The sequence below is a fragment of the Equus asinus genome, chromosome 18 (assembly GCF_041296235.1).
Source record: "Equus asinus isolate D_3611 breed Donkey chromosome 18, EquAss-T2T_v2, whole genome shotgun sequence".
In the NCBI taxonomy this organism is placed as follows: domain Eukaryota; kingdom Metazoa; phylum Chordata; class Mammalia; order Perissodactyla; family Equidae; genus Equus; species Equus asinus.
Window position 1 is genome coordinate 27119136 of NC_091807.1, and position 15208 is coordinate 27134343.

At 38.1% G+C, this 15208-nt stretch overlaps 1 protein-coding gene across 10 annotated transcripts in view; it reads right to left on the bottom strand.

Moving 5' to 3' along the window:
• The window catches only part of GRIK1 (glutamate ionotropic receptor kainate type subunit 1), a 362404-nt gene that overhangs the window by 32497 nt on the left and 314699 nt on the right, over positions 1–15208 (bottom strand). For 9 of the 10 annotated variants that reach the window (XM_014866436.3, XM_044750995.2, XM_070488745.1 and 6 more), the window contains 5 exons: positions 14120–14233; positions 12159–12362; positions 11301–11524; positions 5413–5531; positions 584–801 (listed from right to left, as the gene is read on the bottom strand). In XM_014866436.3, the coding sequence (XP_014721922.1) occupies positions 584–801; positions 5413–5531; positions 11301–11524; positions 12159–12362; positions 14120–14233 (879 nt within the window). Of the gene's footprint in view, positions 1–583; positions 802–5412; positions 5532–11300; positions 11525–12158; positions 12363–14119; positions 14234–15208 lie in introns of those variants that run through there. The other variant, XM_070488750.1, reaches the window with a different exon arrangement.

Sequence of the window (15208 nt, forward strand, 5' to 3'; positions counted from 1 at the left end):
TGGTGATGAAAGTACTAAAGCTTATTCCATAAGCAAGGCAGAAATCAGTTTCATTAGTCTGGGTAAGTAATTAAAAAGACTTAGTGAAACGCGCTTGACGCTAAAACTATATTGATTCTAAGTTAATTCTCCCTTGGTGCCTCAGAACGCACTCCAGACTATTTTAAAGTTTCAGGTCATGCTGGGAACACTGTCCTTGTTGACGCAGATGCAATATTAGACTGGGGCCCATTGGGAACTTTTGGTTTTAATTCTTCAAATAAATCCCAATATCAACACATTCACTTGTCATCTGTTTCTATCTCATCAAGTGGAGAACAGAAAGAACAAAACAGTGAGATTCAAGTATTTTGGTTTTTGGAATTTCAGATTAAGGAATCTTTATTTTGTGGGTTCCATATATGAGTGATTAATTGGAGGGTGGTTAGACTGTATTCAGAAAACAGCATCTGTTTTTCTGGCACCAAGGAAAGAAAGGATATTGAAGATACTGATCTGTGGATCTGAGGCTAGAGGGAATGACTCTACATTTCCCTCTCCTCAGCATGAGCTAACCATCGAGAATGCATTGTCAGTTCCTTACCTTGAAGAAGGTCATTGTCGATCCATCTCTGACTGCCCCATATTCTATCTTGGTTTGCTTTGCCAGATCATCTGCTGAATCAATGGGGGACTCCATTCTCTCTACTGTCAAGAAGGCAGCCAGATTGGCAGTGTAGGATGAAATGATGATTAGGGTGAAAAACCACCATATCCCTCCAACTATTCTGGTCGATAGAGCTTTGGGCATCAGCTCTGATCCTGTGATGGTATCATCAGAGTAAGAGTGTTACACAGAGTTAGAAGAAAAGGGAAGACTTATGATTCGACTCTAATCTAGGGAGATAATGCATTTTTGTGACATAAAAGCTGTAAATCCATCAAGGACTTATTCTCTTGTGTGTTGGTGAAATAGATGTATTTTTTAGAAAATGGCATAAAATCTAAATGATCTTTTTTGTGTGTGTGTGTGTGTGAGGAAGATTGGCTCTGAACTAACATCTGTTGCCAATCTTCCTCTTTTTTGTGCTTGAGGAAGATTGTCACTGAACTAAGATCTATGCCAGTCTTCCTCTATTTTGTATGTGGGATGCCACCACAGCATGGCTTAATGAGTGGTGTGTAGGTCCATGCCTGGGATTTGAGCCTGTGAACCCCAGGCCACCGAGGATGAGCACACAAATGTAACCACTATGGCACTGGGCCAGCCCCTAAATGATCTTTTATCATTAATCACTGCTATTGCTTAAAATGTAATTTATCAACGTTTGATGGTATTAAATGATTTTAACCCTGAAATATTCTATGTCTAAAATGTATAGAGTTAGTTAAGTTGCTTAGATTTGAGTTAGTCACCTCATTTATGTTGAAAGTCAACTCTAAGACTTCTGGTCTTTTATTACTGTCTAATATGCATCTTATTGTGTGAAATAAAATGTTCTAGTTTTTTGTACACATATGAAAAGCTTTGAAATGCTAACTTCTTCTTAAGGTTAAAGAACCTGAGAAACTTGCCAAAGATTAACATAGCCACTTACCACATGTACTTTAATAAAACATTGGGATTTTGCAAATAAAATAAAATAGGCTGCATCCATGTTTGACAGTAGTAGATGAATTGTTTTTTATTATTTTGTGTTACTTTTAAAGTCAACATTATTTTTTTCTAATTTAGATCTTATTTGACTAAAAAGAATATATTCACTTAAAAGTCTAATTTTGTCCTTAAAGTACTATTTCTTAATTATATTTCAAAGACTAGCTGTTTCTCACATGAAAAGGGAGCTTTCCTAGTAAAAACATACCTTTTCGATGTCATCAGATGATTCATAATTATTTGTAAAAGATGACATTGAGGCATTTAATGTGTTTACCAAGAAAACTTTTCTCTCTACGAGAAAGGGTATATGGACTAAATTTATTTCCACAAAAGGCAAACATCTGTGAAAACTGTCTAGCTCAAAACTTTTGAGCAATCTGAGCTTTGGAAGTCTAGAAAACTAGTCATAGAATAAAGAGAGGTGTGAAGGATATATGCAGAGCTCACTCCAGTTGTACTGATTCATGGGTAGATTTTGGTTAACCCACTTGCCTGAAGTTCACCATTGGTTCTGTATGTAGCATTTCCTCCATGAACTTGGAAGCCTGATAGAGTTTATGTGACCAGTTAAAAAGTGGAAGAAAGACACCCTGCATTTAAAAATCCAAAGGGCAAACTACAGCAGGTGAAGTACCTGGTTTAAAAGATCCTTTCACTATTCTGTGGGTTGTTTTGAAATTAATGGCTTAAAATGGAAAGGGAAATTGGAGTTTACCAATCTACAAATAAATGAGTTTATGCTCAAGTTTAATCTATAAACAGACATGCATATTGCTCATGAAATCAAAGCCAGCTCAAGGCTTGTGATAAGCAGATCAAGGCTGGCAGTTTCTGCACTTTGAATTAACAGATCTATTCTCCTAATGCTATTAAGTATCTTTGTGCTTTATTCTCTTTTAATGAGGCAAGTGGTTTCACTGTGATTTGTATTTCCTTCTTTTGTTTGTTTGTTTGAACTTGGGTGTGTAATATTACACAGATTTATAATAGTTTCCATTAAATTGCCTCCAAGGATTTAGTGGAACAGTTTGTTGCTGTTGTTTTAATCTTGTGGCTTAATAGGATTCATAAGTCTGTGTGTGAGTGTGTGTTTAATGCCCAAGCTTGTTTCATATCTTTGTACTTAATTGATCTAGCAGCCTTGTGGCAGTGTGATAGTATTTTAGATCTTTAGTTGGTTATCATTAAGATACCATTTATTTCATAAAATGGCCATGGGAAATAAGTAATACAGTTAATACATATATTTTCTTAGCTTATAGGTATAGATTTTTTGCTGTAAATTTAACTTTATGTTATTTGGTTGCTTTTATGAAAAAATAAAGTTTTAATTTATTACTTGTATATTTGTATATTACATATTATATGGCAGTAAAACTGGACAGACAGATGGACAACCAACTATTGATATGTAATAAGAAATAATAAAAATTCACATCTATCACACTTCAAAATTCATGTTTATACTTTTGAATGAGGTTGTCTTGGAAATTAAAAAAAATTAATAGAAACCTACTCAGGTTAATTTTAAACTCTTGATATATGATATGAATTAGATTTCTTGACATTTCATCATGTTTTTTATTTTCACACAGTTTTGTGACTTTCATGACTCTCAGCGTTAGCTGATATACTTAGAAATGGCTTCCCTCAAGTAGAGATGATTTGTCTAAGTTCAGAACGCCAGAGGATGAAGTTATGAAAGCAATAAAAGTAGAGTAAAACATCCTTAGAAAATGTTGGGGATGAGAGACAATACTTGCTGACGTCTCTTTAGTGCCTTTTACGGCAGACATGACAGCCAATCCTGACCCAGACTTTGCTCACGCTCTGTAGGAAAGAGAAAGTCTGATCATCACATTAAAAAGGAAATGAGACAAAATGGTTTCCAATTGAGTACAGTGACAAGCTTCTGCTAACAGGAGAGAATGCAACAGTCGGTACAGAGATTAGCTACCTGGTCCAATGCCACATGCTAAGGACGGATGCACTAACAGTCACCAGTGTCGTAAATTTGTACATGGCAATATTTGTTTCACCTGACGAATAGTTTTAAACTTCTGGAAAAACAAGCAGAGTCTGGTTGGGGCTGACTGTCATGTACCCAAGGTAGCGGTAACTAGTAGACACTGCATCCCACCGTTTGCTGTGGATGATGGTAAACTCCAAATGGGTGGAATTATGAAAGAGAGATTTTGGGGGTGAGTGCAGTCATAAGACAAAGAGAGGTTTCGGAGGTCAGTGCAGTCATGGTCATAGGTACCTGCACAGACCTACTGCATGCTCCATGAAACTCAAGTCTATATTTATCTATTCTAATGGTATGGGAAGGCAAGCTATATGGAAGGAGTGGGGCATCTCCTTCACTCTTTGAAAGTAATTGTTCATAAGATAAATGCCCTCAAAATCAAATGCACTGGTAAAAAAGTAGATGGTTTCTAATGGGTTTTCCTGCAGGATTTATAGTTTTATGCTGTGCTTTAGTCACGTGAATGATTTCTAGTAAATCACATGCTTTGTCTACACCTTTTTAGCAGTGCCAGCATAAACTATGCTTAATTGCCTGATAAGAAGATTTACCTACTTTCCTCAATTATTTGGTATTTCTACACTGGAGACCCTTGTTCTCTCTCCCTCTAATTTGTGGACTCAGAATATGAAAGTTTCAAGTAGTATAATAACAATTCCCTCATTAGAAGTCTTAGGGTTCACCCTCAAGTAAAAAATACATTTAATATATATCCCAGTTGAATTTTCCTTTGCCAATTTATTTTGCAGCTTAATGTCAAATGAGCAGATATTCCAAACACAATAACATCTGTGACTTATGATTTCCTTAAATTAATGCATTTAATCTTAGGAAGTATTTTCTAGACCATAGCTCCGAAATCAAAGCTGAAGAAAACCCACAAAAGACCTGGATTTCTTCCAAAGATTATAACAACTCACTCTTCCTTCCCCAAGAAAATCAAAATCCCTCAAATCATAGACATTGTATAAAATATACTACATTTCTATGGTTTGATCTTTATTTCCACATCCCCTACAGTTTACTGTTGCTGTGGTTACCAATGAGGGTGATTGTAAAAAGTTTCTGGGGAAGCTAAGATGAAGCATAGTAGGGTTTGTCAGAGTGATAATTAGGTGACAGTTTCAGATACTGTCAGCTATTGAAGGAATGTAAGTCAACTTAATTTTGAAAGGATTCAGATTCCACTCCTTTCACACCTCTGACTTGCAGAGTTAGGGCTGGAAAGGAAAAGATCGATACCTCCATCCACGCAAATTTGTAAACAGTGTCTAAGGTCCTTTATCCTTTACTTCCCTCTAGTAAAATTTTGTATTCATTTCTTGATAGAAGTTTTTTCTGTTTCTCCCCAAAGCCCCAAAGTTGTATATCTTAGTTGTAAGTTCTTACACATCTTCTATGTGGGATGCTGCCACAGCATGGCTTGATGAGCAGTGCTAGGCCCACACCCAGGACCCAAACCCCCAAACCCCAGGCCACTAATGCAGAGAGGGCAAACTTAACCACCATGGCACTGGGCCAGCCCCTGATGGACATCTTATTTTAGATCTACAACAAAAGAATTCCATTTAAGTCATATTTTTGTCTTTGTTATTTTTAAAACTTGCTAAGAAGTCAGGTTCTACGTTTTAATTCCTAAGATGGTTTGTTAGCCTACCCTCTAGCTTCATGGTGGAGTTTACCAGCATGGAAGCCTGTCAGCAGACTGTGGGATGCGTGTAACAAAGGTGGGCAACCGATGTACCTTGCTGCATGAGAGCTCCAACTCCAAACCAGAAACTATTTAGTAAAGTAAAATTGTTTTCCACCACGTCTGAGTCAGGGTTGCATGGGTGGGGGTTATACCACTCGTAGGGTGTAAACCTGTGGTAGTTAACAGAAACAGTCTGTAAACATCAGATAAATACACGTGGCACCAGCAAAACCTGCTGAACAATGCAGACAACCCAATAATTAATGGTGAAAGCATCAAACCGAAACAATAAAGGCCATATTCATAAACTTACAGCTTTGGTGGGCAAAGTGCAAAGGAGCCTTGACATATTACATTTACCAGACCTCTTATTTCCAGACAAAGGGCATTGGCTGGCTGGAATTGTACTCCTTCAATCTATGTCTACTGAATTCTTCTGAGTTTTCATCCATTTCAATTTACTGAACAACTAGATGGACTTTAAAGAAAGGTTCACTCATCCTAAGTATTTGCCCCACCAAGTAGCCATGACTGCTACACACGCTTTCTCCATACCAACTACAATGTCCAGATACTGTGTTGCTAGATGCTGTGGGAGGAACAAAGAGGGGTGACTTGCCTTCAAAGGGCATCTATGGTCAGGTGCTTAAAAGAAGTATGCGATTTAGCTATTTCATAATGCATCAGAGGAGCTGCAAGGCTGAAAAAATTAGTGAACAAAAACAAAGTCTGGATTTCGAGTGTATTCAAATTTTTTAGGGTAGTATATGGAAACAATAATCACAATTCTTAATGAAGAGACAAAGGTTAAACTTAGAAGAACCCTGGCCCAGGCATGGGGGTTCATCAGGGTTAACTCCATCGCATGTCTCACTGAAGAGTTTTTAAGTTCATAATTCCCTCTTCATTTGTTTTTAATTTGGTTGTTCCCACAACGATGGACTGTAATCACTTGATCGCCAACTAGTTACTTAGGAAGTCAACCCTGAACAAGTCACTTAACCTATCTGGCCTAACTTTACTCATTTGTAAAGAAAAGGAAATCCAGCTATCTCTGCAGCATGTTAAAATAAAAATCTGGGGAACCGAATAGATTTTTCGTTCTTTATTTTCTAAACATCTGTTTGACCTCTATAGCCCAAGGAGGTCCCTGCTCCGTGGTTATTTTTTAGGGCTATCTTGCCAAAGGGCACTTATTTTTCCAGAAAGACATTAGCAGATGCTCCACAAAGTGATCTGGAAATGATTTAAAATCCAGTAGTTCTTAGCCCTGGAAGCTTTACCATTTGCCATTGGGTCTTTTAATGCAAGCAGGAGTGTTAAACTGATGTTAAAACACCAGAAAGCCAAAGAGAACATACGGAATGCTCTCCAGCCATAAGGTTTCAGCAGTAAACAATATCAGGTTGCTGACACTTTGGGGCGAACTGGAATTAAGGTGAACACATTATCTATAGCGAAAGCAGGGCACGCTGTGAATCATGCACAAAGAACTGGGCAGACAGTTCCTCTTAATGAAAAACCATTCTCTAAACCCCTGGACACCTTCTGGAAAGTGTACAGTGTCTCCTCATCAAGTCTTAGGGGGACTGGGGTAACAACCTCATAGTTTATCCCACAATAATGGTATGCGACTCTCGACTGCACCTTCTCCACAGCTGCAGGGCACATAGCACAGGTTCCTGTAAAGCTTATGAATAAAGCTTTCATTGACAATGCCATGCCAATACATCTTAATTACTGTTTCAACAATATAATTAAGTTTTGAATTTATACACTCTCATAACCATAGTAGTTTGCTGAGCTGAAGAAATGAGTCCCAATATTAATGAACCTACTAATTGAAGCAGTATGCAGAGTAAAGATGCCATTACTAAAACAATATCATTGTCACTTGTACAATAATTTAAAAATGTTAATTGCAATAAATTAGAAGGCTTATGCATCGAAAAGAATGAGTTTCTCTAAACAGACCATAAAACCTGGCAATCACCAGCCCCCTGATTTTCTGGCAATTCTCCCGCATATATGCTCTGACCAACGAGTTCATCACTGAATGCCGTTTGTTGGAATGATGCCTGTAACGTGGTCTTGTTTTAGTATTTCATACTTTGCAGTTATAAGTGAACAATTAATCTAATTTTCTATAGAAAAAGGAAAACTGTCTAAACAGCAATGCGATTCTGCCTGCTCTGTAGAGATATTTTAGCTTCTTTCTCTTCGGGACTCTGAGTGACTTGGAGAACAAGTGAACTGAGGAATATTAAACCGTGAAATGATTCTGTGCTGTAAGACACTGGTTTTTCATAATGCAGTAGACCTGCCTGTTGCCTGAATGTAGATATTTCAGCTTGAAATTCCTAACACTTGCTTAAAGATAGCCAGTGTGACAGTGTCAGCATCAGAAGTCTGGGGGGAAGATTAATATGTGACCTGTACCAATGATATTCTGAAGTTGCTATCCCCAATTGATACTGATCTTTAGTAAAATGACAGAGAAAGGGACAAACGTGTTTAGAATCTGTACCAAAACTTGCATAGGAAAGAATAGCATTATGTTGAAATGCAAAGGTTCATTTTGGGCTTATGTTTATATATGCCAGGCTTTTACTTGAATGGAAGATATAAAATGGTCCTCTTACTGAAGATCTCTAAATAAGGGACTCTTTACGGCTGAGAATGGATATTGGGCTACATCGAGGAGAGGGAGAGCTGTTCATCTTTTAAAGGAGAAAGCTCTATTTGAACTTGTAATATAACTGTTGGGCTTGTACGATAACAGCATTACAGTCAAAGATTTTCTTGATTTTTTTTTCCAAATGCCAACTTAAAAAAATGCTCTTTTTAAGAAGACAGACATACATCATAAAATGTAAGCAGATATTATATCTGGATATTTGGTCTATTTAAATTGTGTGTTCACGATGGACATAATTCCTTGGGGTTAAATATTTTTCGAAAAGTAATTCAAAAAAATGTCAACTACAAAACAAAAACACTGTCACACACACTTGTAACAAGTCATAGTAACTGAAATTTTCATATAGATTTCCTTAGCTTGTCCCACTGATATTTAACTTTATAAACTCAATTCAGTTTAGCCAATGATTTTTAAGCATCTATATAACAAGAGCATTCGCCTAAATGCAGCAACGGGCTTTCTTTTTCCTTTAAGAGGACATAAAAGGATATATTTCAAAATGTACATTCAAAAGCCTCTCTAGAGTGAAAGATGGTCATGAGATTGACTGTTTTTCATTTCTACTTCTCAAACTTTGAATGCAAAGCACTGAAGTGGTAGCAGAAAGCCATTTTACATCTTAGCTCATTGGTGCAGAGTGACCAAGTTCTCGACCTCAAGCTATGATGGTGGGAAGTAGAAGTGGATTGATGCACTTATTCAGCCAGGATTTTGGCTTTGGGAATCACCTCCAAAACATACTAGTGGCTTATGAAGTAGAAGCAGGAAGGAATTCAAAGGTATAGAGGAGATGAATGTGGTTGAGAGTCTGATCCCCATGACGAGGCACCTGGGCACGGCAGGGAGTTATTTTCTGGTTCACCACCGTGCTGGTTGCAAACTTACATTTGATGCACAATACCTCTGCCTCCTCAAGACCCAGAGGGGGAAGAAAGACAACGAGAAGGGGACAACAAGGAGAACAAGCTAAACAAAGAAGAGCTGGTTTACAAATGGTGCTGGTGGTGAGTAGGAATATTGAGTGGATAGTATTGATTGTGGGGAGGAGGCTGCTTTCTTAATAGAAACCAAATAAAGTCGGAAAATACAGGGCTCTGAGTCACCAAGAGCTTCTAGAAGAACAGACAAAATAAAGAGGGGAAAACTTAAATGTTACACTATTCTGACATATTTTGATGACAAACGTAAGGTGATTTAAAGGCACAGTGGAGGCAAGTGTAAAAGGATACATTTAACATGTGTGCTTGTGAGAACTTCTGGATGCTTCTGATATGTTTTTTCTCCCACTGGCTTTGATCAAGTCCTTGTGATAAATAAGGTACTTGCTCATGAGCGTTGTCTTGCCTATTGTACTCTTTAGCATCACTGTCTAGACAGAACAGTGGACTGGGGGATATGGAAACTCACTTCTCTGCTGCCCTCCGCTGCCTGGATTGCTCCACTGCCCTTAATCACCCTACAGGTGTGAGCCCCAGAGCAGAGGAACGGAACAGTGAGCCAACACAAAATTTCTTATTTGTGGCTAGGGGGTACATCATCCTAGGGTAGTCATTTATTAAATGGCCATTCTAGGGCAGTATTAGTTTCACTTAGGAGCCAGTAATGAGAAAGGTACCTCCCAAGGTGAGAGATTTATCTTTTAAAATTGGATACCCAAAACATTTAACTCTTTAATTTAACATTTAACTCTTTAATCATTTACAGCGTGATTTCTCAACCATGGCACTGTCAACAGTTTGGTGTAACTCTTTGTTGTAGGGGGCTGTCCTACACACTGGGGGATGTTTAGCAGCGTCTCTGGATTCTACCAACCAGATATAAGTAGCAGCATCCACCTTCAGTTGTGTCAACCAAAAAATGTTTCCAGAACATTGCCAAATGTTCCCTGGGGGACAAAATCTCTTCGAGTTGAGAACCACTGATTTAGAGTATTAAAGCATCAAAGGATAATATCACTGTACATACTGTCAATATATTATTTTCTGAGGTAAGACATATGAAAGGAGAGCTTTGGTCATCATTTAAAGTAGTTTAAGAGCTGGTCAAAATTTGGAAAGCCATCTGGGAATTGGTAATGGTACATTTTATAACGTGTAGAAAACCTCAAAACATTCATTTCATATGAAATGTGTAAATACCCACATGTGAGAGCACACATTTATTCAGTTTGACTAGGTCTGCCCTGTGGATCTTTAAGACCTTTCCAGCGTGGGTTATTTTCCCAAACTTTCTTTATAGTTACACCAGGGAAGAGTGACCTGGCATTAATCAAAACCAGACAGTGGACAATGACAAAGAGCTAGCATGAAGAAATATTTCCCTTAGAAATTCCTGGAGGGAAAACAAAAATTGATTAGGGAAAAAGTTCACTAAGTTTTGTTGAAAAGTGAAAAAGATTGAAAATGAGTAGAGGACATACAAAAGCAATTATTGTGTTACATGGTTTATCTGGGGATATCAAATGTTTAAGCCAACAGAAAGATGAAATAGCTGTGTTTCAAATTCAGCATCAAAGGTATTTAGAAAATATGATCTACTGAAAGGAATAAAAATCCTTTGAAGAATTGTGTAGCGCAGAATGGCTAATGAGATAGAGTTATCTCAGAAAATAAAACCTAACCTGAATCATAGTGGTAGCATAAAGATTTCACGCTTTCAAACTCTATATGTAAGCAATCTCTCCTTTCATAGTTATTTCTAGAATCCTCTTGTTAAGTCTAATGTTTTTAAATGTAAATTTTATAAAATTTTCAAAGTACTTTTCTTTGTTTATGAGTATTTCACAATCTTGTTTTACTGCAGTGTTTTTTACCTGCTACAATAATTGCTAGCTAACTTATTTTTGTTTGGCTTAACTGAATATTCCGGGAGTCAAATATCTGGACACCATTTTACTGTTCCTGTTGAAACATTTTAGATTTATTAGCTGAGTCATTGCGTCTGTTGTAATACAATTAAGGGGAAATGGGTAACTAAAAAATTCAAGTTGCTTGAAATATAAAATTAAATTAATATAAAAATTATCTTCTTATTGTTCTTTAAGAATACCTTTACAAATAATTAGAAGATATTTTACAGAGTGGCTTTTATGAAGGAGAAATTGACAGATAGAACACCAGGCAAAAGTGAAAAAACACTTTAAAGTTCTTAATCTGTGCCTATATCTAGAGCACTCAGGTCAACTTGAGACTGACCTAAAGCTGCTGTTGTAAGTTCAATCAATAGTTCTCGAACTTACCTTGCGATCACAAAGAGTACACAGCTGACTCCCAAGCAGGCTAAGAGCACGTACATCCAAATGTCAGGAGACAGGGGGTTGAGGAAGGAGAAGACTCCTGGATTGGTACCATTGGGCTTCCGGTAAAGAATGCTGATGCCCAGAGTCATGAAGGGCTTGGAGAAGTCGATGACTTTCTCCCGTACGTAGGTGATGGTAAGAGGAGCCACTGCCAGATCAGCCCTCTGCAAAAGCAAGTTCAAAATCATTGTCTCAGTTGTCTAGCTTCTTGGCAAATGTCTGGACTTTTCCCAGGTACTCCTGATCCCTAATCTCAACTCCAAATGTTTCTCACTCAAGAAGCTTCTGTGACAATCGACTCTAATATAACAGTGGCTGATTTACATAGCTATGCTTATGAAATAGTATTTATTAACAAAGAGAAAACAGAAAGTACAAAATACACACAGACAGACAGATAGAAATATACACATTCTGGAACTAAATGGAGGAAAAAACTGCAGAAGCAGGTCTTTTGAAAGAGCATGTGAGAAAAGCAAAGAATGAGCAACTTGGTCATAGAATTAGTTGACAAAATGATATTTTGCTCTCAGCTGAGAACTTCAGAATTCTTCATCTAATTTAAGAAGCATTCAGGTTTATTCTTTAGTATGAAGAATGGACCCATACATTTTTAGCCTCAATTTTTATCCTTACTTGCCCTTCCAAGTAAGCAAACTCCATTTTAGGTTCTTTTCTCCTTTTTTAAATGTTTTCATGATTCAAAAAAGTGAAACATTTCTTCTGACTCTGACTCAACCATTTTTTTCTCTTTTACTTCTTCTAATTATGCACTTTTTTTCAGACATTTTTACTTACGTGATCTATAAGTTCTTTGACCATTCCATTCCACTCTCCTTTGTCATTCTGGGCTCCATATTTGCCATCAGGGACAAGTTTAACATCATAAATGAAACCCAGGATGTTTGACAATTCCTTCAACAGATCCAGGCAATATCCTTCAAATCTGTCATTGCCGTAGAGGGGCTTATCAGATTTCCTGTACATCACATATGGTTCTTCCTATATGAAACAAACCAAATGTGAAAACCTTGTTATAATGGAAGGCAGAATCTACTTATGCAAGCTCCATCAACAGCCAAAAGCTGTAAAGTATTTGAAAACGATTTTTAAGATTGGAGAGTACTGAAGTCAGTTACTCACCTTCCTGGCTTTGCTAAACTCATCCTCCCTATCCGCTCTGCCATTAGACAACACTTCATGTATTACTTTCTGTCCCTCCTCTCTGAATGGAAGTTTTCTCCTCCACTGCTGAGGGCGGGACTAGGAGTGATTGGTGTAATAGAGACAGTCATGTTTAAACTTTAGATCTGGCAGAGAAGGCAACGGGGGACCAGGTGTCAGGATGCCTGGTCTCCAGCTGTGCCTATACCCAAGCTTCCTTACCCTGATCTGGCACCCTTCCTGGCTTTTATCTAAGAGCCTCACCTACTTACAAATAGGAAATCTAAATCGGCAAATATATCTTCTTATTCTTCAAACTTCCTATCTACTGAATATTCTCGTTTCCTCATCTCTCAGCTAAATGTCACCTCGCTTTCACGCCTCACTTATTATCTACCTGTTTTGGTGGGTTTCCTTCAGGGTATCTTATTCAAAGACCATTTCTATGTCGTTTTATCATAAATTCCATTTTCTTATTTGAACACACCTCAAATCTCACGTCTGGTAGTTCTTTGCTTATATACACTTCCATAATAAGTCCTCTATCCTATGAATAGTGACATTTCCTTACTACCACATATCTATAATGCTACTAATTCTCATTTGACTAAATACTTATTTTATTTTATAAAATTATAGCAGTTACTGTATTAGTGGTATGTCTTTTTTGTTTAGGCTTATACTTACACTGATAGAAATAGAAAACTCTATATTTCCATGAGATAGTTGCAGAGAAAGTAGTCACCAGAAAAACAAAACAGTTTTTATTTTGGATGAACAATTCCCAGAAGTTAATGTTTTCAGAAATAAATTGATCTGACATTACGGACTGAATCAAACAAAGCAGGAATGTCTGGAAGTGAAGATTTTGGAGGTGGCCACTCCTGCCCTTTATCCCTTGAGTTAGGGTGGGGAAAGGGAGAATGAACAACTTGTGGGTCTACAGTATCTGGATGGGGGTTTGATCAGGGTTCCACAGGAAGTAGGAGGTCCCCTTATCTGGGCTTTTGAAGACCACTTAATAAAGGTGCTGTTTATACAGAGGAGTGAGCAGGGCAAAGGGAGCCATCAGGGATGGAAGTGAGAGTGGGAGAGGTGTGTAGACACCCACCTAGGGCTGAGGCAAGGAGAGAGGAAAGAGTGCTCCTGAATCCAGTGCAGCTGGACTCTCGAATCAGGATCATTAGCACGATAGGAGCTGTGGTTGTGAAGGACAGAGATTCGGACAAAACCACTGAAGGCAGAGGAAGAAAGTTTCTTACTTCTCTTCCCCCACTTCCCTGATATCTTGCCAGTTTCCCCTTGGTTGAAACCAACCAGCATCCAGAGAGCAAGAGAGACCAACTAGCTGAGGCTAGAGAGTGAGGCAGAGCAGAGCTGAGAATGGATTGGAGGTGGAAGATCTTCAGAACAATGTTGGAAGCTTATAATTCAATCCAATGACAGGTATATACAAATACATGCTTTCAGTGTCCCAATTAAAAATAGACATTTGCAGACAGAGTTGTTGGCATGAAAAAGATAGATGAAGCATCCTTCAAGGTTTCTGGTAAGAGTCTGGATAAGACACCCTGAATTCCACACAGTCAACTTACCAGAATGGTGGTGACGATGAGCGTTCGGTTGGCCAGTGAATCGGTGATATTGTTGGACCTGTCTTTGTTGCCATCTGTCATGTTAAGCCCACTGTTGGAGTTCCAAATCCCAATCTACACAGAACACAGTATGTCAGAGGCTGCTGGCTGTCAGTTTCAGCATTTACACTACAGAGAGGCCCCTTTCACACCAGGAACGAACACAAAAGCTCATCATCCGGGAAGAGGACACCAAGGCATCACAGTGGAAGCTACTAATTGTGTAAAAATGAAACAATGGAGGAATGAGTGTGTAAATGGAACAGGGAAAATTTGTGCTATTTGGGGTGGAGTTGGGGGAGGTTTTTTTGTTTTTAATTTACTAAGCCCATTGTTCTTTTTTAAGTTAAGAATTCTTAAATGCGTATCAGATTTTTCTTCCAATATGTATTTGTTGAGCACCTACTTAAATGCCAGGCACTGTTCTCAGCACTGGAGGACACAGCAATGCGCAAACAGTCTAAAATTTCTGCTCTTATGGAACCTGCATTCTATTGATAAACTTTATGTTGCCAAAGTGGTACCATCAGTGCCGTTAAATCTATAAGGAGTGGGATGAAAGGAGCAGGGTGGATGATGGAGAGACTGGGTATGTAAAAAGGAAAAGATAAACAGATGAAAAGGTATGGATGAGCAGTAGACTAAGTTCTGAGCCTGTCTTCATTGAGGACCCAATGCTTTATGGATGCCTCTTGTGAATTCTGGTAGAACTCTGTTCATACCTCTGTTCTGGTCTTCTGTTATTCATCTGTTTATCTCTCTTGTCTGTCCATTTGACTATGAACTCCTTCAGTGAGGGTATTCATTTTATTGTTTATTGATCTTTATACCACAGAACCGCCTATGGTGATTGGCAGTCAGTGAAACCCATTGCTCTTCTAAAAAATAATGATTTTTATTTTCCCCAGTGGCCAAGTCACTTCTGGGTTATTAGGTCCTATAGAAGAATATTGATATGTTTAGCCTTTGGAGGAACCCGGGAGGAGAGCCTCAGGGAATCGAGCCATTTATCTGAAGTCTTCTGGAGGCATTTACTGCCACCCTGGTGAG